Source organism: Poecilia reticulata, linkage group LG12, assembly GCF_000633615.1.
Source record: "Poecilia reticulata strain Guanapo linkage group LG12, Guppy_female_1.0+MT, whole genome shotgun sequence".
Lineage (NCBI taxonomy): Eukaryota > Metazoa > Chordata > Actinopteri > Cyprinodontiformes > Poeciliidae > Poecilia > Poecilia reticulata.
In genome coordinates, this window is record NC_024342.1 from 17,702,465 (window position 1) to 17,729,517 (window position 27,053).

The window sequence follows — 27,053 nt, forward strand, 5'->3', positions numbered from 1 at the left end:
CAACAAGACGGATGCAAATATTTTCAGGCTCATAAATTAAGTTGCATTTCCTCCTACGTTAACAGACTAGAAGTGAAGCATGATATAAAATGCTCTACATAATGGGTCTCTGTTGYAATGCTTTTGAGCTATTATGATATCAAAAGACAAAGCAGAGAATTTCAAACCATTTGCGGAGAACGTTTACAACAGACACGGACTGAAAAAAAGTTCGACTCATTGTGTCAATAAAAGTGTAAAAACCGTATTTATTTCAAATAATTTGCGAAATAAAACCCACCGTATTAGGGATTACATGGTTAGGAAACGTGATAATGTTACAAATATCTTAAAAATTTCCTCTCCGGTCATATTTTTATCCGTTTCCTCGTCAATATGCGAGAGCTTAGAGCGATGCGCGCTCCCGCGACAGGGGATGCAAATTTGGGCAGGGGGGCTTTTCTGGGCATAACACCTGTTATCAATATGCGAGAGCTTAGAGCGATGCGCGCTCCCGCGACAGGGGATGCAAATTTGGGCAGGGGGGCTTTTCTGGGCATAACACCGGCAGTACGACAGGTTACAGAACAGAAAATCCAATATATGGAGCATCAAAAGTGCCACGATTTCATAAAATCGGTGAATCAATAAGTAATTATTAATAAATGCCAGAACTAAAAACAAATATAATTAATTTGCTCATTTTGTTCATGTACATTGTCATTTCCTCCTTTAATGGTTCCACTATATGAACAAGCTATTTTGTATGCATGTACAACTTAAACCATTTATTTTCATTTTAGTTCAGTATTTTTTGTCAATAATGGTTAAACGTTGAAAGTCATAAAAATGTTCAAATATGACAAGTAATTAAATACTGTCTGAAAACTTTACACCTATATTTCCACTTGGGCCAGCCGACTCTTAGAAATATGACACATTATGACCCCTGCTCAAACCAAAATAACTCTAAGTGACCATCTGTTGTTATCTTTATTGAAGTCATATTTTCTTGCATATATAATGTTATAATGAAATTTATCAAGTTGTGGATGAACTAAAAATTCCAGGTCAATGGGAAAAAAATTGGGTACAAAATAACCAAAGTTGCAAGCAGACTGCAAAGAGTGAAATGAACAGAACTCAAAAGTTTTAACACTTACTAGTGGTATGCACCAATTGTGACTCAGAAAGGAAGTCCCTGCACCATGCAGGTGCTTTGAACACAACATGCTGGATTTCCCATTCAAACCTACATGTGACATGAAAAGAGGTCAAAAGAGTTGTAAAATACATATACAGAAAATAAAGGCAATAAATTCTATGATAGGGTTGGTCTCATGTAATATGTGATACCTAGAAACTTATATCAATGCAAATTTATATTGTCAGTGGATAGTAAACTTAGATTGCTATGATAGGTTGTCGTGGAACTTGATCTGCTGTTTGTTTAATGTGAAACAAACATCTTTACATCCGCCATTTATTTTTTACCTATAATGATTCTGCCCTTCTGAAAAACCAAGATGTTATAAACGTCATTATAACTGTACTAACAGATTGTTGATACTCTTAATCTAGTTAATTCGTCTATTAAACATCATGCATTTTATTTAACAAGCACTACTTAAATATTTTATTGTTCACTGACAAATTTATTTGATTATTTATGTTTCTTTTACCAGTGTAGTAGAAAGTTAGAATTTTCCACAATCTAAATAAAGGGCAGTTCACACTCCCAATGTTTAAAAGAATGGATTGTTTAATGTAAAATAAAGTTAGTTTCTCTAATACCGTTTGATCTATTATTTTTGAATACCTGTCAACAATTAAATATCAATTTCATAAAGATATTTCTTTAAAATATGGATATTTTTATATTGCGTGAAAGCACATAATTCAGACAATTTACCATTGCAATCTCTTAAATAGCTGTTTGTTTCTAAGGATTATGGAGAGAACTGGATTCGTAGATAGAGACTGTAAATATTCATTTCTGTTTCTAAAGTAATGCGACCAATTATAATCACGCATTATGACTGACAATCATATTAACCAATTAAAATGGGCCAAACAACACGGTGGACCAATAGCAACGAAGCTTGCGTTCTTCGAGTTACGTGAGTTTTGACCCACCATGGCTGCCGTTAACAGCAGCAAGCTCAGCCTCTCCAAATCACAGCTGAACGTTATGTCCAAATGGAACATAATGCCGTACAAACTGCATTTAATTTTTACTTTCCTTCTTTTATTTGTAAGTTTGTGTTTTTCCGACGATGACCATGAAATGGAAGAGTTCCTGAAGCGGGAGTTTTCCCTCTCCAAGCCTTACCAAGGTATGCCATCCGTCCAGGAAAAGCGATGCAAGGGTGGGGGACAGGCCGGAGGACAGATGTTTCCAGAAGGATGCTTTCAGTAAATAAATGACACCTTTGTTAAAATTTATCGCTCACAGTTTAACATGTACGGAAGTCGTTTTCGGACAGAACACAGCTTCCCAATCTTAGATTTAGCTGTTATACTTTACTGCTGCGTTACCATACTATTATTATTCTCTCTTAATCTGTTTTGTCTCTGTCCTTATTATGCCAGCTCTTTTTTTTTTTTTTTTTGGCTGACTAAGGAGACCTGCTTTGGCGATAACATTCACCTGCCGAGTCAGCTCTTTAGTAATGATTGTATCATTTGTGGTCGCAGGTGTGGGATCTTTAGGCTCCTCCCACTGGGAGCTGATGGGGGATGCCATGGTAACCACTGACCAGGTGCGACTCACACCCGACATGCAGAGCAGACAGGGGGCAGTATGGAGCCGCATTGTGAGTAGCACAATCTATTTCTAATAACTGATTTACTGTTTTACATGATTGATGCTAGTAGACCCGTCAGTCTCTCTCTCTTAGCTCTAATGTTAGCATAACTAATTTCTCCTATGAAGAGCAACATTTACTTTAGAAATTAAAGCAAAACTAAAGGTTTCTTTTAATATTCTTTTGTTTGAATGATGTCACTTTACCTTTTGCTCCGTCTTTTAGCCATGCCACTTAAAGGACTGGGAGATGCAGGTGCACTTTAAGGTTCATGGGCAAGGAAAGAAGAACCTCAATGGTGACGGTCTGGCCATTTGGTATACCAAGGAGCGCATGCAGAAAGGTGATTATGATGAGACATAATGTAATGTAGCTTTAACTCATTGTAGTACTAATCTTCACACGTATTTCTATAACACTTTACTTTGATGTGCCTCCAGGTCCTGTATTTGGAAATATGGACAACTTCACTGGCCTGGGTGTGTTTGTGGACACCTATCCCAACGAGGAGAAGTACATAGAGGTATGCTTCAGAAAGTCCTGCCTAAAGTCGGGTCAGTGAACTAGCGCCTCACACTGGCAAGGTGTTGTTACAGATTCGTGTAAAGGGGCTGTGTTTGTGTTCTTTGTGCAATCATTTGGACACAGGCGCAGAAGAAGAGATACACCCCCCGCACACAGGTAACCTGGTTCTGTGTTTAGAACAATGTAATGGAAATCCATCCTAGAGGTGCATGTCGCTCCCAAAACCAAAACATTTTGGTTTGTAATATTTTTGTTCCTGCATGGTTTGCTGTGTGGCTCACTGACTGTTTTACTCACGTTAACATACTTCACGGTTCACAAGCCATTCAAAATATTTTATATCCAACATTAAATAAGAAACTAAACTAAAAGTAGGAACATTACATCAGACTCCAAAAGGTTCTCATTAACAAGAAAATTATATAAGAAATTTTAAATGGCACTGATGCAGCTGCTGTCATAGGTTTAAAAATGTCAGCATCTTAAAGCTTTGTAAATAAATTGCTTTTGATGAGTTGAAGGCATTGACTTTATAATTAATTACTCCACAGCCTTTCACAGCTTCCGCAACTCTGAGAAATCAAGTATGGGCCTTTATAAATTTGCTTCAAGCAAAACTATTTCATAGTCGTGTTTGTATGTTTAAGGTTGTTGTTTTGCTGGGAGGTGAGTCTTCAACCCAGTCTCAAGTCTTTTGCAACCTCTAGCAGCTTTTTTTTTATTTTTTATGATTTATTATTTTTCCAGTGTGATGTTACAAAAGTAACAGTTTGGTCTCATCCAGCAAGAGCATCTTTGACATGTTTGTCCTCTCCTACTTCCATTCAGCTTTCAGAAAAGGTCAGCAGAGTAGAGTGCTTGAGAGATTTTCCTCTTGAGCTTTGAATATGTAAAAAAGACAACAACTTTAAAAGCCATTTATACTTTTCCTTTCATTTCACAAAGATACACCACCTTATCTTGGCTTATCACCTAAAACCTAAAGAAGTTGTATGAAATTTTATTTTCATACAATAAAGAATTTGGAAGTGGAGTGTAAATACTTTTTCTCAGCCCTGCACATTTGTGTTTTAATATGCGAGACGTGCATTGGGTTTATGCCATTTAAAAAGGGTCTTTACTGAAATGAACATCTAGATGGCAGCAAATACTTATTTAGTAGCAAGAAAAACAAGACCAGCACAGATTCAGTGTTAGATATGTTTTATTCGGAACAGGAAACGAGATAAGAAAACTCTACAATGTTCCTACATCCTGGGTACATTTTTATTTTATTATTATCACTACTATTAATAGCCTGATTTATTTATATAGTGATTGCTTTCACAAACATTGATTCTGTTTCAGAGCTCCTATTGTGATTTCCACCGTGAAGTTGTGTCTGTCTTTCATACAGATACAAGCGACATCACTGCTACTGATGATTTTAGAAACTTTTGTGGCATTATTTTCCATATTTCTGACCTTGTTGTCAACTAATCTTCATATTGTGGTTATATGCCATGTTAAGCATTTTGTCAAATGAAGTATTTAGTACTAGGTATTTAGGTGTTTCCTAATCTTTAAACATTTTATCAGCATTAACACAAACTAAATTAATTAATTAATAATAATAATAATAATCATAACATTTTTGTGTTTAGCTTTTTTTGTCTGTGCTACTTTCATTCATATAAAAGCTTCAACAATTAGCTAATTTCACAAATGATTGTTGCACTTTTTTACGTTTTTGCTCATATCTTATGATGCATCTCAGCATTTTATTTTGTTTATGCTGTCATGATAGTATTGTGACCAGAAATCATTGTTTGTCTAAATGTGAGTGCGTGACAGGAGTCAACTTGCATGACTACATTAACAAAAGAAAAACAAAAAACAAAAAAAACACTACTCACAAAAATTAAAAGGAATATTTGAATTTTGTGTGAAATGTGTAGAAAATGAAGAAAAGTTCTTGCTACAACAATGTGTACTGAAAGTGGAGCATGCTTTATAACCTACCCACAACTTTTCAAAGTTCTGGCTGAATCATCTGATCTGATTCAAATAGTAAACTCATCCCACTCATCAGGGTTTTTTTCTCCCAGGTTTTAAAACAGCAGTTATCCAATCATTGATTAAAAAAAGAACAATATGGACAAACCACTACTGCAGAATTACAGGCCAACCTTCCATTCATCAAAATGATTGAAAAAGCCGTTTCCTCAGTTAAATAGCTTCCTAAGAGCCACCGACTTTTTGAGTCGTGTACGTCCTCAAAGCGATCAGCATCGACATCTTTTGATAAGAGATGAGTTTAAATCAGATTTTCCTGAATTACCTTTGCCGTCTCTCTCCTCCCCCTCTTCGACTACAAGAGGATCTTCCCGTTCGTTATTGCCATGGTGGGAAACGGCACCATTAGTTACGACCACGAGCGGGACGGTCGCCCCACCGAACTCGGTGGCTGCAACGCCATGGTGCGCAACCAAAAGCACGACACGTTCCTCTTCATTCGATATATCCGCCGCAGGCTCACGGTGAGAAACCGCCGACAAGGAGACACGGCTAAAGAACGTCTACGCCAGAAAATAAAAATGTTTCTGTTTGGCTGCAATCTGTGGGGACAGGTGATGATAGACATCGATGGTCAGCATGAGTGGCGGGACTGTCTGGACATACCTGGAGTGAGGCTGCCTCTGGGATATTATTTCGGAGCTTCAGCAATCACCGGAGATCTCTCGGGTAAAATCACTGAACAGCACTGAAAACCTTATCAGCCACTGCTAATTGTTCTGCTTCATTTAAACAGAGATTCGTCCAGTTAATCTGTAAATACACACACAGACCACAGTAGAAGGAAGGCTTTGGCTCATCTCTGCTCGTTAAATCATTTTTGTAAGACTCAAAATCTAAAACATAGACTATTTATGTTTTGTTTTTCTAAAACTTGATAGATAACCATGACATCATTTCCCTCAAACTTTACCAACTGACGGTGTTGCGGAGTAAAAAGGAGGAAGAGGAGGAGGAGGATGTAGTAACTATCCCCAGCGTGGACAACATGGAGCTCCTCAGATGTAAGACATGCAAAAAAAACAAAAAAACATTTGTTCCATCACATTTAGATCATTTAATATCCTCTCTCTCTCTCTGTCATATTGACTTTTGTTGTTTTTTTCTCTTCTCCGCAGTGGGTCAGAATGAAGAAGGGATGAGCGGATTAGCCATTTTCTTCACTGTGCTCTTCTCCATGCTGGGATGCATCTTCCTCGTCGTCATCGGCATGGTGGTCTACAGCCACTGGAACGAGAGCCGGCGTAAGCGCTTCTACTGAGGAACGCCACAAAGGGCTCAGGGATTATGATGACTACTGTGGGCCACCAACCCAGCTGAGATCAGATGAGAAGTAAGGCGCTCCCACTGAGCGGCGGAGCAGCAGAGGTTTTTTTTTACCCAGTTTGACAGGAGAAGGAGGACAGGTTTTCCCTGCAACTGAAGCCATTTTTCCAGCAGTGGTTCTGAACCAGCTGGAGGGGTTTACATTTTTCACCTCTGATAGTTCTTCTAAGTAGCTATGTTCACTACACATACCCATAAGTTACTTAAATGTAATAATGTTGTCCAGATGACTGCCTAAATTAACTTCTCAATATTTAAATCATGTTAAAAGGGTGGATTTTAAAATACATGTCAGTCTTCCCTGGGCTGCACAATACTCTGCAAACTTATTGTTATCCCAACATCTCTGTCTGGACTAGAGAGAATTGCCTGGACTGCAATAAATGCTAGGTAGTAATTGAAGTACCAGACATAAAGCCTCTATACGTTTTGTAATACAAGTTTGTTTTATTGAGCATGGAAAGTTTTAGAAGACTGTAAAGTCAGAAGCGGCTTTTTCAATGAAACGTTGTTTTTGAGATGGAAATAATGAATACATTTTGTCCAGAAGCTGGAAGGATTTGCTCATTATCTGTGGTATACGTTTATTACTGTGAGTTTATTTTTGTATGTCTTATTCATATCTTTATTGCGTCATTCACCACTGCCATCGAATTTCATGTTTCCCTTACATCATGCAGCCTTATTCTTTCCCCAAGCCGAAAGTAAATAAATGAGTCATTTTAAAATTTGGTCACTCAGCTGACATTTTTAGTACCACATTGGATTATGAGCTTGAGAAAGATGTTCTACTTTCATTATTTATACAGTTGATTTATTATTTAATTTACTCCAAAGCTTCTTGCTGCACTTTACGAAAAAGGCAAAAAAGTTTAAGAGAAATACTATGTAAGATATTTGATCAGGTCCATCCATCCATCCATTTTCTCCCGCTTATCCGGGGTCAGGTGGATGGATGGATGATCAGGTCTGTCCGTTTATACTTTACAATTAGTGTAGTTGTTTTGAACTTGTTTAATTCATCTATAATTTAAATTGAATCTAGTTCGGGTTCTTCCAGCTGTTATGTTGTGTGAGAACTTTGTTTTTTATCATTATCTGGATAAATTTAGTAGTGCCTTCCCTGAATTTTGTCTGGAAGGTAACATTGTACATAAATCTCGAATTTTAAATAACAAATTTTTCATGTTGCATTAATGGATACTCTGTTTCTTGATCTTAGCTTAGGAAGGGATTCTGGACCCAATTTCAGCGTTTTCCACTTGTTGATTGATGTAACTTTGGGTTCGGGTCAGGATTTTTAACAAAGCTGCCTCCCTTCTTACCTTGTACTATCACCATGGTGCTAAAAGCTTAAGCTGTTCCATGGGCACCTTTAGTTTCCTTTAGCGATCCAGTACATATAAAGCGCCTTCTCTTAACCAATCAATGCTCTGAGAAAACGGAGTGGCAAAAAAAATATTGTGTTAAAGGAGCAGCAGCATTTTCTCTCTCCTTTCACATGGTTATCATATGTTCCACAGACATTTTTGGCACCACCAGAATGGATCCTTATGTACTCGAAACAGGCCGACTACGCCAAGTTTAATTTTCTCCATCTCAGAAAATTTAACTTAGATTTAATAATGTGAGTTTTCTTCCTGTGTCTGTTGAAGCTCCTTCCTATTAGAACTCCTGACTGTTTTTAATCCAATGCTGATTTAGCAAATATCTTGATGCAGAATTCTAATCTGTTTACAATATTTTTTGTGGAATCCATTAATGCTTAAATTCATCACCCTCCAAATTCACAATCTTTTTATGAAATGGTGCATGAGGCCAACCCATATGGACTCACATTTAAAGAGGATCTTAACTTAAAAACATGCTAAAGTACCAAATCTAAGGTTTGCATGCATTTTTCTTAAAATGCAAACACTATGTCCATCTAAAAAAAAAAAAAGAAGTTTTTATTTTGAAATGTGATATCAAGATTTTGTTAAACGATTATATTCCGCTTGTTTAGGAGATTGTGTTGCTTTGCATTCTCAAAGCAACACAATCTCCTCTCAGTGATTTTTAGAGCCGGAAAATGTCAGTTTTTCAGCTTGTGTGTCGTCCAGACTGCTGTTTACGTTTTGAGTAAAACTGATTTTAAAATGTTCGTATGTGTTGAAGGCAAATCATTTATTGTTGGATGTGATAAAAGATATGAAGGTATTTTATCTCTACTGGCTTTCACCAATGCAGAGTTTGAACACGACTAGTCTGGGTTTTTAGGCTTTTACGAGATAATGTGGGAGAATTTAACTTCAAATATATTTATTAAAGATATTTTTCCTGTGAGAGACTTGAGATTTGTTAAGAATGTAAGCAACATAACTGCTACAGACAGTCTTTCTCTTTCCTTACACTAAAATGACCTTTTGTTTGTCGTTTCTTTTGTTACGAGTACAAACATGTCTCTTGTCTCTGTTACATGTCTTTGCTGTCAGCACATGCAGGTCTGACGCAACAGGCTGTTGTTGATGCACATCATCTTTATGCTTCATATTTGTTTGGTTCTTTTTTGTAAGATGACTAGCATCTTATTTCCCATGACACTCATTTGCATTCTGTGGTTGTTTTTCTTTTAATAAAATGCGTCTTATCTACCGTTCAATACAACAAATCTCTTCTGCTTTTTTAGTCCCGAGTATTTCACTTTGGCATTTTGTAGGACAAAAATATATTTGCAAATGACCACTTTATTGTTTTAGTATCTTTAAAATATATTTTGTTAGTAGCACAAGCACTATTTCACAAAATTAAAACAAGTACCTTTGATTACATTAAATCAGGGAGGAAACTGTTATTTCTTTTCATATTGTCAGTAAACAGTTACTAGTATCAAAGTATAAACATGCCACATATTTGTTTCAGAAATTTTCAATATATAATTATGTGACAATTTGTGTCCATATATCACTATATTTTTTTATTTTCATGGTTCTGTGTTGCAGGATATCACATTTTGTCAATTAGTCTGACCATCAAAGTCAGTGGGTGGGTCCACACTGCTGTACACAAGGCGATTCGTTGAGACGCTACACAGGTTAGCCAATCAGACGCTTGGGTCTGCTTGGGGTATTTTTGAGTTGCAATGCATAGATTATTGTAAAACGAGTTTGTAGTTAAATTTAGAGAACCTAAAATCAAGAAAAACAGACAGTCAGCAGAGCGCCAATGTTTGTTTTATTAAAAAAATAAAATACAAACGATGACCCAGACAGTACACAGTAGACTTTTAACCAAAAACCAAAGCAATTTCATCTGTCAGTCATTGCTCTTTTTTTTTTTCTTTTTCTTGTATTCCACTTTACTCAATTTGGCTTCTTTAAAAGTTACCAGAACAACAATGTAGAAAGAGTGGATTTTCCGTAGATGGCTGCTTCCCTTTCAGATTTACATGTTTCTCATTTTTGGCAAAAACAGAAAAAAAAAACCCATCCTAACCACAGCACCTCCTTGTGTTTGGTATTACCTATGGTTTAGAAGAAGGAGAAAAAAACATAATTTGTAGATTTTGTAGAAAAAGTCCCACTGACAACCGAGATGATGTTTCTTTCGGCTAAATGTTGACTCATTTTGAATGGCCCTTTAGCCTAAAATCTGCTGGTTTAATGTAAGCCAACTGTGTTCCATGGTGAGGTCTTTCATGTGTATACAATAGAAAAATCATGGTGCTGTATTGAGAGGATTAAAGGCAACGGTTAAATATTCTCTGTAAGTTCATAAAGACGGAAAAACGAGAAGAAAGCTGCTCTGAACGGCAGCAGCAAAAAGAACATTTTCAACATTTCTCTTTGAGCATGCGCAGCTTTGACATGTGGTTTATCCAGAGTTTATCCATGAGTCAAGAGTGGAAAGTTATTGGGCAGCAGATACAGAAAACGGCCTAAAAAAAATAAAAAAGGTACGAAACATACGCCTTTTAACTAAAACCCCTCAGCACACAGAAGCTTACAGAGTTACCGTGACATTATAGTAGCATTACAAGTACATTATTTTTAAAATACATACACATAGACTGATCAATTACAGTACAGCGCAGTGCCACGAGTGCTGACAGTCATATTGCTCGTACTGGTGCCCATAGACATCTGACGGAGAAAGGGGGTCGCAGCATATAACAGAAGGTTTATGTTTTTTTTTTGCATAGCCTAGTTGAGTAAAGTTCACAGAGATGCGTGATGCAGGAGGACGGGGGAGGGGGGGAGCGAACATCAAAACACGTGACAATCATGAAACGTTTCCTTTGGCTTTTTTGAGAGACGGTGATCTGAAATCTGTTGTCGCTCTGCTTTTTCCACGATAATAACCCTGAGAGTGAAACCGAACAGACCACGGTCGGGGCGACTTCATGGGCGCGACCAGTGGACGAAATGCGAAGCGTGGAAATGACGAAGGCCTTTTGCAGATTTGCGTGGGTGGATGTGCCCCTTTTTTTTTTGTTGGGAAGGTAACTCAAACGGAGGCAAACAAACAAATGCAGTTTTTGAGGGTGGAGTCACAGTCCACCGGTGACGCTCCACACATCCACGCATGCAGACCGTTACGTGTGTTTTCAGTGTGAACATGACATGTGAGGAGAGACCATCACGCACCTCTGTTAAGGTTGACAAAAGAAGGCAAGGACAAAGCCTAAAATAAAGAACAAGCACACACACACACACAAGTTCATATACAACAGGTTAATATATAAATATGAGCTCCACCACATTAGAAAATGACCAAAGTTCACTTTGCGCATCTGTGTTCAGATAGTGGATCATTGTAACTGTGGTTTGAAAAAATAAAAAATAAATGAACAAAACCGAGTAATCGCTCAGTAGAGCGTATGTCTGATGACAATTTACGATTAATATTTAGCCCTTAGTCTCAGGAAATGTGTAAAAATCAAGGAGGGATTTACAAAAGAGCCCCTAACCTCACTGCCCTCCACTGCTGTAACTGGTATTAAATATGTACATGTACAACATGCCTTGTATCCATAGCTCTTGAAGCTTTCCACGTTTTGTCACATAGCAACCACAAACCTCAAGGTACCTTATGCTTTATGACAGACCAACACAAAGTAGTGCATAACTGTGAAGTGAAAGGAGGACTTCAAAATTATATATATTTTTTACAAACAAAAGATTTGAAAACTGTGAGGTATCCACATGCATTTTCTCTGATACCTCTAATAAAAGGTGCAACCATTGACCTTCTGAAATCACATCATTTTGTAAACAGAGTCAACCTGAGTATAATTTCATGAAAGGCCTCAGAATCTGGTTCTATGAGGAGCCAGCCGTGCAGGAGACGCAGCGGACATGTGGAAGGAGAGGTTCTGGTCCGGTGGGACCAGAATGGTGGAAAACAAACACGACGCAGTGATCTGAACGTGCCGTTCCCACTGCAAAACAAGGTGGTGGCAGGGTCATAGTGTGGGGATGCTTTGGACCAGAGAGGCAGTTCAGAGTTGGGGAAAAATCTGTTAAAAAGTGTACAAAAAACAAACAAACAAACAAAAACTTTGGACTGGGGGAAATTCACCTTCCAGCAAGACGACACTAAAGATACGGCGAGAGCTCCGGTGGAATGGTTTTACGTCACAGCATATTCATGTGACAGAATGGTCCAGTTAAAGTCTGGACAGAAAAAATCACTACTTAATCCGTAAAGAATCTGTGAAAAAAAAATCTCTATTAGATACCCATACATGTTTGTCCTTCGGATTATGCACAATTTCGTATTGGTCTGTGATATAAAGTACCACAATGCAATTTGTGGTGGTTGGATGAAATAGGATGGAAAACTTCAGCAGGTGTGAATATTTTTGCAAGGCACACTGTGAACAACGGTGAGCTTTTTCCCCAAAAATTTTTTTGAAAAAAATAAAACAGTAACAGCAACAATCTTGCTTCCTCGTGCTTCAATCTAAAGCACAGAGAAGCAAAAAACAAAACTGAGCACAATAAATCTGGTCTGAACACATCTCATCAGTGCCACAGCTATAATTACACACAGTATTTTTTTTAATTCAACAACCACTTCTCAGCAACAAAACCACTTCAGTTCGGTGGCTTTTAAATGTACGCCACATCCTCTAAGCACAGAGCCTGCGAACGTTTCCAGAACGAGATTAAATGCTACTTTCTACTGACACAACAGTGCTCCTTTGCGCTCTAATACAACCATGCTTGCACAAATATTACGATTTATAAAAAATAAAATAAAAAAAGACGACTACATCTACTCTAATAAGGCAGTATTACACCAGTTTCCACATACAGAGGTTATATATATTATCTGTGCAGCTCTAATCAAGACATCGGCTCTATAGAATTGCAACAAGGCAGCTTAAGGTATGCTGTCAAGAAAAAAAAAAAAACAAAAAAAAAAAAACACGGTTTATGAAATCGGCTTAGGGGTGTGCAGGCATGCTCACATTGCAACCGCTCCTCTGCAAAGGTCATGTCAGAATGGCTTCATGTTCAAGCACCTGTTAGGTGACGCAGCACTATCGCAACAAAAAGACCGGGGACATTTCGATAGTTTCAGCCCGCGGTGCGTTGTGCGCATCGTTCTGTCCCGACACGTTCTGCCGTGTTCCTCTGCTACATTCTAGCCGCAGCAGCACTCTAACCTAACCAACCACAACCTAGAGAAAAAAAAAAAAAGCTGCTGCAGGCCGGTGAAGAGAGGAAACATTTTCATTCTGATGTGCACAAACAAAATGACTTTATGTGTTTTGTGTCGAACTAATAAGAAGAGAACTTTTTTTCTCAAGCAACACTGAAGTGTTTTGAGTTCCTCCTCTTTATAAAGCCATGGTGTAAACTTCTTGTACAAAAGTCGGACTGGTGTCGTCTGATTCAGGCACTGAACCCATTTTTTTTTTTAAATACAAATAGGCATGGACCAGCTATCGGGATCAAGGCTCAAGTTTTGTCCAGCTTTTCCAAGCGTATTGTGATCAATTAAAACCCCTCCCCCACTTGTTGCTGCACACTGCTTTTCAGTTGATAAGGAAAGAGCTGCTATGCTTTTTCACTTCTAAATTTAGCAGGTGTTTTTTTTGTGTGTGTAAATATTCTTAAAACGTTATATTTCACATCCTCGTAATCTCCTAGCTGCCCATGCCTGGTTGGAATATTCAAGCCACTGATATTGCCAAAGAAGCAGCTTTAGAGCATTGCATTGTGGGTGCATGCGTGCACTTATGCTGTCAGATGACCTGAGTTTTTACACACAATCAGAGCCGATGTATAAAAAGCTTGATCTTTTTTTTCTTTTTCCCAAACTTCATTCTTTTAAGGTTTATTTCCTGACAATAACTTGAAGAATGTCCAAGTAGGAACTTCATTATGCCGCGGCTTTCCCCATCTGTCGCATGTTTTTTTTTTTTTGTGTTAATATTCCAAGCGGACAAACTACAGTTCGGGAAAACAAGCCGCATGCATCGGTGCGGAACATGCAGTCCATTGCAAGCATTTCTGCGGTCGTGCCAAGACCAAATCGACTGTCGAGCAGAGCTTGCAACCATCTCAGCTTGCTAATGTACTGGCCCTCTGCTGCCCGTGGAAAAATGCCACCGCAAATCCCTCACATGGACAGCAGCTATAGAAAGAACAGAAACCCACGACAGCACCAGCTACCTAGTTAGCAATCATCAAGAAAACTACATCAAGACATTGAAAAAGGAATCAATCCACCGCTTAATCCCTAAAAATATTTAAACTGAGTTCCTCACCCACCGCAGGGTAAGACAGTCGGAAGTGATGAGCAGAGCAAGTATTAAAAATGACGGAATATGCTAATTCACTCGAATATAAAACACCAAGTCATGCCTCGTGCAAAAAGAAAAAAACAAAACAAAAAAAAAACATCAAAATCAGTGCTTTGAATTTTTACCTCACCGATCTCGAAAGCATAACTCATAATTTCGTCACTGCACTGTCAGCCGTACACAACCGCATCCAGGAAATCCACTGCAGGGAATAATGACACCTGTAGCATTTACTAAAGCAGAGCTGGTTATGTGATGAAAAAGCAAAGAGCAACTACATCCTTTAATATTGACATAAAAAAAAACAACAACATGCCGAGTGATAAAAATTCCCTCAGCGATAAGTTAAATAAACATAGATCTCCCCTCAAGACCTTTTTTTGACTAAAGACCTGCCGATGTTGTACAAGGGATTTACTGCAGCTAGCAACTGAAGTAGGGGAAGATCACATGCATACATGCATACAATCGATAAATCACTACAATGCTGAGCACCACTTTCATCATTCTAATTAGATACCAAGCAGCCCTGGTGACAACATTATGATATCAAAAAAAAAAAACAAAAAAAAAACAGGGTGACATTTAAAACACAAGAAGCGGATTTCTTCTCCGCTCAAGTGTTTTCAGCCCCTCCCTCCGCCCCAACAGGGGCGGCCATGACCTCAGAGATGACATCACTGTGCAGCTGTGGCCTAGATTTCACAGCAAGCACTCAGTACTTAAACGCATTAAACGGCTTTGGGAAGGAAAAAAACAAACAAACAAAAAAAAAACCCAACATAATCTGATTCTAATTTTTGCAAGATCTAGCTGATTGCTGAAAATGTTTGTTCTTCCTTCAAACGTGCTCAAGTCTTGGGGGAGACCTGAGAAGCGGCGCTTTGTCATGTTTTGTGGCATGCTTCAAACCTCAGTTGGGAGGCCAGGGTGGAAATGTTCTGACCTATGAGGGCTTTGGAACAGAAACGGCAAAGCAGCGCTGCAAGAGACGGCGAGAGAAACGGTCACTTCTGCCTTCAGTCCAAAATGGCCGCTTCCTTTCTTTTTCACCACTCAGTGACGTTCTCACGCTGAACAGAAGGTAGAAATATACCCGACAGAGAAGCAGAACATTTGCTGGAAGCATAGGAAATAAGCTGTGCCTTGCCCACATCGTTATTGTATCAATCCTAAACAAAAGCCAGAACTGATTAGTTAACATCATCATTTCGCAAATAGTTCAGGGAAATAAAAGCGTAGCCATTTCCCCCCGTGCCAATGACGATGGCAATAGTTATGGCCCTTTGTGAAGCTGGAAGCTGCATTAGTTTGCTGGTTGTTGATGCTGTGGATCACACCATGTGGTCTCCAGTGCTGGTGTTGGCGGACTGGCCGGGCAGCTCCGAGGCGCACTCCTTCTGCCTGAAGGTCTCCTGCGGGCGTCCGGAGCAGCAGTCCCTGCCGGCGCCTTTGCACATCCGGTTTTCCTCGTCGCTTTCCTCCTCCGGCCCCGAGCCCTCGTCCACGTCCAGCTGGCAAACGCACACCTCGATCCCCGAGTCGCCGGTCACGTGCCGGCGTCGGGTTACGAGCTCGTCGTCCTCCTCATCTTCCCCCTCCTCCGCTGCTGCCGCCGCCGCCCCAGACAGCAAAACATCTACGCTCTCCTCTCCCCGGCTCTGTGGTTGGTCAGCTCGTGACATTGCCCCCTCGTCTGACGAGACGCCCGATGCCTGACGGTACGCCGCTGGCTCTGCGTCAGGGAACATTCGTGGCACGGAGACAGAAACCGTCTGGCCTATTTGAGGGGCGGCCGCCGGAGCTGACTCGGGAGGGTTTTCGGAGTACGGGGGAGGAGGGGTCGGGGGGTGGCCCACGACTTCTTCGTAGTCAGGAAGCTTGCAGTCATTCCAGAACCCTGAGGATCATAAAACAAGAAGCTGTAGGAGTTTAGTCCTTCACTACGTTGGTCAAAAGAAAAGGAATTAAAAAGGAAAAGGATTGAGGAAAAACATTGATCTGACTTCTTCTGATTGATCTAACTTTGATAGTTTCTCAAAGCATAGGTATAGTTTTAAAAGCACATTTTAACAACAAAAAAAGTCTTTGTAACCACACCTCCCTTTAAAACAGGAATTGAGTATATATAGATAACGACAGGCATTTTGTCAATAAGATTGACAAAATTATCTAATTACAATTTCATTGGGAAATTAAAAACCTTTTTTTCAGCAGCTGGGTGTACTGGTCATTTTTCTAGGGTTTATGCTTCACATGAATGCCAAGCAAAGAGACATTAATAATGTCTGCTCATTTGTTTTGTTTGTGCATCCATTGTTTGTTTTGCAAATTTTGCACCTTTACCTATATCCTGGTCAAACATCAGTTGCTTTTCAGGTTAAAGCTGGTTGCAGATAATTCACCCTTTCCTTTTCAAATCTACAGAAATTTTCCGTCATAATGCATTTGCAGATTTTGTTTTTCTTTTACTGCACCAAAGTGCATTCCCTCAGGTTGTGTTCAGCAAAGAGTTCAACTCGCCCCTCCCCCATCTGGTCCAGTCTGTCAGTCGGCTGTTTACGACAGCCAAAGATGGTGGTGATCCCTGTGAATTTCCCCACGTCGACGGGGGAAAGAAATTTAGTTACCCAAGACTGCTCAGGTAGCAAAACAAACAAAAACAAAAAAAATGACGTGTGTCGCTTTGTAACTTAATTGGTTAATACTTTAATAGAGTGCTACTCATCACTTTCAGAAAAAATGCTGCTTTGACTCGTTTGCAGCAAGATGCAAAGAACACTGTGCAAGAAATAACTCAATTACGGCTCACCAACAGAGCAACAACAAGAGCATTATAAGTATTTGAGGTTTTCATTAAACTTATTGCGGATGCTGTTACAATCTGATGATGCGGTGTTTTTTTAAAAGATGAGTTGTCTCCGTTTTTACTGGACGGCGGACGGAAGGCCTGCTAGACGCCGAGAGTGTCTCTGTGTGAGTCACTGTCTACATATGCGCGCAGGTTGGAGTTGTGTTGTCATTCTTGACTTGAAATCAAGCTTGCTCGCTGTGGGTTTTTACACCCTGACAAACGGGAAGCTTGTCCAACTGCCACTTGTGATATTATTGCACATGATATCCTTTTTCCTGCCAAGGCCTAGAGTGACCACTGACATTAAGGCGACGTCTCTGCTGCTGACCTGTCACTGCTGCAGTTTCAGCTCAGCCACAAATCTTCAAAACACAAAGATTTGCATTCGAGTGCGACAAGATCGGGATAAGTATCAGGTTTTGGCTCATGAAAAATCAAGAGAAAAACGACAACCTCTGGTATCGGAATTGATAAAAGCATGTGGAGATACGGTAATAAAGGTGCAGTCAAAGTAAAGTACATCAGGAAAGTCTGTCACGAAAGAGATTTAATATTACTTGACTACAAGTCTGTATCTCATGATCTGTGTTCAGCATAAAGAGGTAAATGTGAAAGAAGCTCCTTTGGCAAAGAAAAACAAATCAACAGACACATACATTGAAACAGAAATATGCACATTAGTTGTGAGTTATAAACTTTGGGCATGTGAGGCAACGAAAAACAGAAATTACAATGATTCCTTACAAAAGTATTAACAGCCTGTCAACTTTTTGATATTTTTGCCATCCTTTAACCACAAAATTCAGTGTATTCATTAGGACTTTTTATAAAAACCAACATGCAGTGTGTAATTGTAAAGTGAAAGGAAAATTACAGGATTTTGTTTTCATTCAAGGTGAGGTTGATGCGCTTAGGGTTCTGTGCGCTGTTAGTGTTAGTCTCGCCTCACACACCTAGTATTTTGCATGTTATTAAAATTAAAATTTTGATCTCATCTACACTGTGTTCCTTTTCGAGGCTTGAAGCAAACATTAAGCATCATGTATGGTTGAAAATCTGAAAAGTAAATACAAATACATTCCACACTTTTCTGATCTTTATTTGTAACAAGTGTGAAATACCATGCCATATGGTTTTCTTCCACGTACAGTTATGCACTGCTTTGTGTTGTTCTGCCATAGAAATTCACACAAAAAAATGTCTATTAAATTAAGTTTGCGGTTGTAACATGACAAAATGTGGAAAAACTTACAAGGGGTGTGCAGTATTTATGTTTGCATGGCAGCGTGTTTGACACAAACATTCTAACCCACAAAAAAATCATAATCTTACTTAAATTGAGAGGTGGCGGTGTAATGAAGGAGCTGGAAGCGCCCTGATAGGCCATTAAGCTGATCTCACGTTGCCGTTGCTCCTGTTGCAGACGCATTTTAACTCTCCGGTGTCGGTAGGCACAACAGCAACTGAGCATTATGATTAGCGTCCATACCAACCAGAACCCTGAGGGAACAAGCAGTCTCAGTTCAATCTTAACACTGTTACTGTACAGGGTTATGCATAGCTAGAGCAACTAATGAGGAGTAAAACATCTTTAATTTTACTGTAAGAAATAAAAGAAAAGGAACTTTAAAACACCTTTTATTTTAAATTTAAAATGTAACTTTTAAAATAATGGCACAGGCACAAAGCATAGAAGCTCCTAGATTTTTATAACTATTTATTTATTTATTTATTTTTTTTACATCTATCCAAAGTTGAAAAAAGATCAGGTGAGATGTAATAATTTTATCGACTTTTCCGAACCGTCCAGGAAAGCAATCCTTGTAATACGATATAATGTAAATGTGTTCTCAATTCTTTTTAGATTAATTTAATTTTATAAATGTACGTTTAACCTTCCTAGGTTGTCTGGCTTTAAATGTGGAGCATACTAAAAATTAAAGGAGTGGAAAAAAATAGAAAGATGAACTTTCATCTTCTGAATGAACAGAACGATGCCATAATGGATTGATAGTTAGCCAATATAATGTAAGTGGAAAAATGATAGTGGAAAAAAAAAGAGTGCATGTGAAGTAATGGAGATTTACTAAAGGTGCAATCAAGGACAATGGATAGATTGATGGATGGTTTGAACAAGCAGGACTACTTTCAGAAAATGGGATATAGAAACATTTCTGGAAATACAAATATTTTTCCATACTTGTCCAGAACTTAAAAACACTAAACTCCATACTTTTTCAGACTGAAAAGGAACATTGAAAGCGCCTGATTCAATCACAAAGCAGGTTCTATATTCAATTTAATAGTCCCTCTAGAGAACCAACGTTGGCAAAAAAGCGTAAAGTCTTTATCATTTAGAAGTCACACATTAAAAAGTTGACATGCGCACACTACACATTTGTACTTACACCACAGTTCGTAGTAGTACGTGCAGCATTCTGTCTCCCCACAGCAGTAACCCATCTCACAGCGGTACTGTTCATTATTTACCCCCGAACAGAACTCTTTTCCCTTCGGTACACAGGGAGAGGTAGACACAGAGGAAGACAGAGTAAATATCCGAGCAGAAAAGTAAACAAATACAAGGCCAGCAAGCTTGTCTTTTCTCGTTGTCACTTCAATGTCACTTTCTATAAAGTTGGACGCGTTTGTCAACTATACATTTACGTATATGAAATGTACTTTCTTGTGGTAAATCCAAAAATGCTAACACTTTCGCCAGCAGGTTGTTAAATAAAAGTAACAGCTAAACCATGAAAAAAATGCTATTTAAAATTACAAATAAATTGAGTGACATTAGTTTCGTTTAGCTGAAGGCCAAATTAATGCATAATAGTTGCTTTCAGAAAGGCCCGAGGGTTAAAACATTTTAGTCTGGCTTTATTTTTTATGCTAATAAGATTTTAGAAAATATGCGATAACGAAATTCCTTCACTGTCACAAAACTATTGTTTAACTGTTACATCGATGTTTCAAATATATTTATACTGTAGAGTACCTTTGAATGAGGCCTCTTTCTTATCAAATTGCTTGTACTAAGTTAATACATTTATTTAAGGTGAAATGTTCTGTCAATAAGTTGCCTACTCAGTCTGCCAAGCTAACATCAGCAGCTATGAATAAATATGTCGATTCGCCGGGTACCCGTTAGCAAAACCGCTAGCGTTAATCTTAACACCTTCGGTTCTAACTCTCGAAATGGGCCATTGAAATATCATTGTGAATGTACTTTAGACAGAAAACAATTCTAGTTTTTACAATAACTCTTAAAATATGATGGGAAACTTTTGCTAACTGACGTCACCCACGGCAAACAGAAAGCGAACCGTGCCCTGTTTCCTTTGTGGAGGAGACAAAAAAAGAATCGCAGGCAGGCCTTCACCAAGCCCCGGAGCAGCGGTCTGGACTGGAAGCTTACGCCGACAGGGTGAGCTCACAATACGGGCTTACCTGCACCAGACAGGTCCCGGTACAAAGAAGACCTACAATGGATCCCAGTGCTTTCTGTGGCATCTCTCTGGGTTATCTGCCGTGAACACGACAGGAACCATAAAGCAATCGGTCGGATCGACGACCAGCAGCAGTGACAGCGGATGTCTGAAAGCTACCAACTAACGGTTCAGCCTGTCACACTCAGACATGTTTTTGTTGTTTGACCGAGAAACACTCCCCAGTACGGATATGAATCTGGAACGGGTATTAAACTGTAGGGGGCGCTGTGTGTAAGTGTTTGAAAAACAAATTAAAAACAAGATTTTACGAAATAGATCTAAGTTTCTGTATAATATGTTACCACTGTAGGTAAACTCTTAAGTCAATTAAACTCTAAAAACAAGAAATAAAACAGGATAGAGCAATTCTTTTTTTTTTTGTGCCAGTGGGGAAATTCAACATACACAACATACCTTCAAAAGAAAGGAAAAGTAAAATTGAACGTTGTTTGTGTTATTAAACCTTTTCAACAAGAAAACAGCTTGCATAAAAAAAGAAACGTCCCTGTCTTAAAATATATATTGAAAAAATCCCATCCAGTAAATGTGATCACAAAAACATTAGACATGGATTAAAGCATAATAGTTCAGATATCCTTTGTATTTTATTTTATTTGTTAAAAGAAGTTAGATAAATGAATGAATGAATGAATGAATGAATGAATGAAGCTAAGATATATTGCCAAATAGTTGATTATTGTAAACAATCAGAGCAGAAATAATAACAGACCAAATAATTACTAAATATCAAATAAACAAATGTTATTAAAACTAATAGACAATAACATTATTACAATAATAATAATTATAAATAATAAACAGAACTATAATAATTCATATACTACTATCATTAAGTAAAATAATAGATATAGTTTTGCCCGCCTTCTCAACTCATTAAAATTATATAATGTAAAAATATTATGTTAACGTGTTTGTTTTGTTTCCATATAACTCTTCTAATGAAAGTGAAACCTAGTCAAAAACCCAATTTGAAAGCACAATTTTTCTTCCTTACTACTATTTAGACATTCGAGAGAGTTCCTGTTGCAGTAATGGACTTTTGAGTTTCCTCTTTAAGGTAAATGGGCTTGTAAAAACATTCCATTGCTGAGCCCAAACTCTAAGCAGTTCTTACAAAGGTTATGCATGAAGTAAACATCTCAGTGCCTGTGTTTAAAACTATAGCATCTGAATGTGGTACACCTTTTTTTAGTGTAAATTAAGCAATATATGCTTATGCTTTAAGCAAGATATTATTATGTAATAATCAGTTGTGTCTGATCTGTGTATTTGAATGAAGTGGATTGGTTTGACTAAATTCAAACTAAATTTCTTTTTATATTTCTACACATAAAATCAGTCTGTTAAAGTTCTTTGAGACTACATTAGCTATAATGTGGTGTGATATAAATAGACTCAATTGAAAGAAGCAGAACAACAGTCATTGTACAGTCAGGAAACACTAAATAATGAGAATACAAGAAACAAAATTTCTTAAAGGAAGATTCTTTTTCATTTTGTTTACGCAGACGTCAGAGTTTCCCTGGAAACAAAAAACTTGGCAGCTGTTCAGCCGAGACACATGGTGAGGAAGATGTTAATCCACTCAGACTGAGCAACAACCGCAAAAGGACCCGTGGACACCATGGTGAGTTATCTCAATTCTTATCAGCAGGAGCAGATATTTAAAACCCGGGCTGCCTAACTCATGTTTCTAATAGCTATGGGCTGATTTAGTTCTGCGGTATTTATTGGAGTTCTAAATATGTCTTGGTAAGGTTGATGAGGCCAGAGTTGATTCTGTTGGCCCGACATAAACACTTGGGGCTTTTTTTCCATTCTCAGTACTAGCTTTAGTTCAAGAATCTGTTTGGTAAATTGTATCAGATATCCATCTGGATAAACTAAGATAATACTTATCTGATTAAGTAACTGTGACTGTAAAGTCAAGGCTGCAGCGATACAATTCTAGTTAACCAGATTAGATTTCTACAAACTCATAAAACCACTGTCACAAAACGTAAAAAAATATATATATTAGCAAAATTAATAACTTTTTTAATACTGATGCATACAAATATCTTCTGAACATATTAGTACATTTATCCCACATATTACCAAGCATTTCTGCAGTAGCAAATTGCTCTGCTATAATCAAAGCCTAGCATGGTGCCTTCTATAGATGCCTAATCTCAGTCGACTGCAGAGCGTCTTTGAGCTTCTGGTACATTTATAGACGACTTTAGAGACTAACAGCTAAATCCTTTGCTCTCTTCATCCATGGTTCTCAACCTAATGCTACTAGTACCACTGGTGGTTGAATTGCCTTTCTTGAAATAAGATCTTAAACTATCTTAATGGGCTTCTTGTTCAATGCTTCAAGTTCAAACCCCCAGTTTGGTATATTTATTGATTTGATCAGTGACCTGGCTAGCTGCTGTTAGCGAAGCAAACTATCAACAGTTTTCTCTGTATGTTGTTCTTTCTAACAATGCATCAGCATTTTTACTAGTTTAGTTGAGTGTGGAAGTGTGGAGGCATTAACAAGAATAATAAACGATTTGAACCGCAGATGTCTCTTAGTTTTCTGTGCATGACACCATATTGGATTTTGATAACAGGTTTCAGAAAGAAATCTTAGACTTTCCCACTTGGTATTCAGGCTTTTGTTAAATCTTCCAACCGGAGACTTGAAAACAGGATGCAGAATTAAATAGCATCCTTTGATTAATTGGACAGTTCTAATGGATCCAAAAAATATCTATTACAAACACGCTGTAGATGTTTTTATCTGTTGGTTGAGTGAGTTGATTTTTTCCAGACTGGCTTTTGAGGTTATTCAAAGTTTGCAAGATACGGCTAAGTCATCTCATTAACTCTCATCCCACTGAGGTTTAACCGTCTCTAATATTCGCCGTGATCCTCCTGCAGGGCCTGCTGTCTATTCTTCGGAGACTAAAGCAGTCACCAGAGCAGGAGGTGCGCTTACTGCTGTTAGGGTTGGACAATGCCGGCAAGACCACTCTGCTCAAACAGCTGGCAGCTGAAGACTTCAGCCACATCACCCCCACACAAGTACAGTGATACACACACGCACACACAGAAACACTCTGTTTATGTCAAATTGTGAGAACCCACTGCTTCATTTTCTAGTCAAACAGTCAGGTCATGCATCAGTTCACCTCCTTAGCGAGAGGCTGAGCTACCCATTAAACTCAATCTATCTTGGCTTTCACCAGGGCTTCAATATAAAGAGTGTGCAGTCTTCCGGGTTCAAATTAAACGTTTGGGACATTGGAGGGCAACGCAAGATTCGTCCCTACTGGAGGAATTATTTTGAGAACACCGATGTACTGGTAGGTTCAGCCTGATGCTCTCATACGGCGAAAACTCTCGCAATAGAGAAAAGTTATTCTATCTTCTGCTGGTCAGAAATTTACGTACACTAATCATGGACATGAATATCATCTTAATTTTGGGCTTTTAAAGATCAGTTTATTCCGGTTTTTTTTTTCAGGTTGAAATGATCATACAGAATATTACAAAATATTTTATTCAATGTAGACTTTCTCTGGTTTACCCAAGGTGAAAAATACACAGACACCACTACTAATGTTTGCTTAATCATACCATCGCAAGTTGCTTTTTAGCTTTAAACTTTTTGCACCATCCAACAAGCTTCTGGTATAGTTTTTGATATCTAAATACACTTCCGATATCAAGAACTATAGTCTCCAAAGAGCTTAATCAGACTTGCTTTGGAAACGTCAAAGCAAGTGTCCTGTTGGAACAACACCCACCTTTCAAATTATGTCCAATTTTCATCCATCCAGCTGTTTGTTTGATTAGAGAAGTTTAATAATTTAGATGTAGTCATACTTCTCCATTATGTCATTCACTTTGTGCGAGGCACCAGTGTTGCTGGCAGCAAAACAGCCCACATCTTGATGCTACCATCACCATCTCTAATGTTGGTTGTGGTTCAACTTTTCTTGTTCTTGGTGGAAACAATCTTAAAACAAGCTGGAAACATGATTGTTGTACAAGCTTCTCAGCCAGGATTTACTTTAGAATACTTCTCAGTCTGCTGACTGAGAGGTAAGTTTGTATAATGGTGCTTTAATGTGTTCCTTTTCTGGATTGCAGATCTATGTGATTGACAGCTCAGACAGGAAAAGATTCGAAGAGACAAGTTTGGTAAGACATAATTTACTTCTGCTTGAAAAAAAAGTGCAATACAAATAGAAATTTAGATTAGGTATAGACCATCCTGGAAGTACAAACTTAAACTATTTTATTTAAGAAGTGGGCCTAGTTGGCAAAAACTTTATGCAATTACAACATGTGCTAAGATGTTCACCAAAGCATATCTGTTTCCTTTTTTTTTTTTTACCCTCAGGAGCTTGCCGAGTTGCTGGAAGAAGAAAAGCTTGCAGCTGTGCCGCTGCTGGTGTTTGCCAACAAGCAGGACCTGATGACAGCCTCTCCGGCGTCGGAGCTGGCGGAGAGTCTTAACCTGCACACAATCCGGGATCGCATGTGGCAGGTGCAGGCCTGCTCAGCACTCACTGCAGAAGGAGTGCAGGTAAATACAGTGTGGCATGCAAACACAGATAAACAGAGGTCGAGACGGATTGAGCTGTTGAGTAACAACAACTGTGTTTTGCGGTCAGTTTTTGTACCCGGAATAGGGACATTTGCTGCTTTGACGTCATAGGAATAAGAGAAAATATGGCGAGTTCTGTTAATCATATACAATTATTCACGGTAGCTTTCTATCAACCACTTTGGCCTGTATTTACAATTTACTGATATCAATACCCTGTTATTAAATAGAACTACTGCAATGCTCCTTACAGCAGGAATGTAGTTATCATCTTGCTGCTTCCTACTTCTACAAACACTCCTGAAGTGTACTCAGAACTGTCTTGGTCTTACACATTTTCAAAGTATTGGTCTTGCCAATACTTTGAAAATGTCGCTCTGCCAATACATTGGCATACATTTACCTGATCGCTCTTGGAAGTGCTGGTCTCAAGAAATTTTCTCAAGATCATGCAGGATTGCAAATGCAACCTCCTATTTTTATTGCAACTTTTACTTAGAGGCTCAGGGGTCAAGAGGATAAAAGACAGTTTGTTTTTAAAACAATATCCAACCCCCATGAGGAAATTTTTTGGTGAATAGCCTGTTTTGTCTAAACAACATACATTTCGAGTTAAAAAGTGAAAGATTAAGAGAAAAAAGACTTCCACGAATGCTGTGGCTAAAAGATGACAGTCAGATGACTAACATAGTCAGATTTTAATGTCTTTGTTATGTTAGAGCTAAAAGTGAACTGGAATTATAAGCAAACAATGTTCAGGTTTCAACATATATTTCTGGGCAAAATGAATTAAATCATGGATCCAGAAAAGAAACATGGAAGAAGTCGCTCTGGTTAGATGAGACCAAATTATAAATGCATTCAAAACGTTTTGTGCAGAGGAAAACTAACACTGCAAATTAAGCCATGCCAGTAGCAACAACATACAATGAGGATTAAGATTTCATTTTTAAAACTGAGGACCTTTTATTTTCTTTAACATCACAAAAGATGCATTACTTTATGTTTGCCAAAGTTAAGATTGGATTCAAAACAATTGAGATTAATGTGACAAACTGAAAAAGTATTACTTTGACAAGGTTCTGTATACCAATAATAATGAATAATTTTGGTTCTTTTCTCACCTTTATCAAACAGGATGGGATGACCTGGGTTTGCAGAAATATAAAGTTTCGGAAGAGATGACCAATATGAATGGTGACCAACTTACATAAGCACTTTATACTCAATCTATGCAGTAATTTTGAGAACGTTATGCGACGGCAGCAGAGTGTGTTAGTTTTTTGAATTGTTACTCTTGCCAATATGTTTTTGTTTCTTACAAAACATAATCTTACCAGTAAAAAAATGCCAATATACTACCAAGGAAGATGTCAGAGGCTGTCTCAGACCTCCTTATTGTACTGTATGTATAAGTGCAGTTTTGTTTAGATATTTGTAATATTGTTTCGTAGGTCCAAGCAAGAATTTCCTTTAGTAGTTTTATAAATAAAGATTCACTTTTGAGTTTTAAAGAACCTGTTGAAGCTGGTATGACTAATTTGTGAACACTAGAGGGCGACGTTGCACCACCACACATCATCATTTTCAGTGATCACATCCTCTGTTTTCAATC

At 38.3% G+C, this 27,053-nt stretch overlaps 3 protein-coding genes across 4 annotated transcripts; 2 read left to right on the forward strand and 1 right to left on the reverse strand.

Annotated features, from left to right (window-relative positions):
• Nucleotides 1–2,095: 2,095 nt before the first annotated feature.
• Nucleotides 2,096–9,338, forward strand: lman2la (lectin, mannose-binding 2-like a). Of its 2 annotated transcripts, XM_008424301.1 has the most exons (9): nucleotides 2,096–2,315; nucleotides 2,677–2,795; nucleotides 3,012–3,129; nucleotides 3,227–3,309; nucleotides 3,435–3,467; nucleotides 5,669–5,830; nucleotides 5,921–6,035; nucleotides 6,248–6,370; nucleotides 6,485–9,338. In XM_008424301.1, the coding sequence occupies exons 1-9, from the start codon at nucleotides 2,117–2,119 to the stop codon at nucleotides 6,625–6,627; spliced, it is 1,095 nt and encodes a 364-aa protein (XP_008422523.1). In that variant the 5' UTR covers nucleotides 2,096–2,116; the 3' UTR covers nucleotides 6,628–9,338. The 2 variants fall into 2 exon arrangements, with proteins under 2 accessions (XP_008422523.1, XP_008422524.1); XM_008424302.1 differs by lacking the exon at nucleotides 3,435–3,467.
• A 547-nt stretch (nucleotides 9,339–9,885) lies between these two features.
• On the reverse strand, nucleotides 9,886–21,025 carry wbp1 (WW domain binding protein 1). Its single transcript, XM_008424305.2, has 4 exons — nucleotides 20,792–21,025; nucleotides 19,750–19,852; nucleotides 18,674–18,841; nucleotides 9,886–16,387 (listed from the first exon to the last, which is right to left on the reverse strand). The coding sequence occupies exons 1-4, from the start codon at nucleotides 20,852–20,854 to the stop codon at nucleotides 15,822–15,824; spliced, it is 900 nt and encodes a 299-aa protein (XP_008422527.1). The 5' UTR covers nucleotides 20,855–21,025; the 3' UTR covers nucleotides 9,886–15,821.
• LOC103473803 (ADP-ribosylation factor-like protein 3) lies at nucleotides 20,286–26,567 on the forward strand. Its single transcript, XM_008424303.2, has 6 exons — nucleotides 20,286–20,768; nucleotides 22,362–22,480; nucleotides 23,764–23,907; nucleotides 24,072–24,188; nucleotides 24,979–25,029; nucleotides 25,232–26,567. Exons 2-6 carry the CDS (start codon nucleotides 22,478–22,480, stop codon nucleotides 25,547–25,549), a joined length of 633 nt encoding a protein of 210 aa, XP_008422525.1. The 5' UTR covers nucleotides 20,286–20,768; nucleotides 22,362–22,477; the 3' UTR covers nucleotides 25,550–26,567.
• Nucleotides 26,568–27,053: the final 486 nt, after the last annotated feature.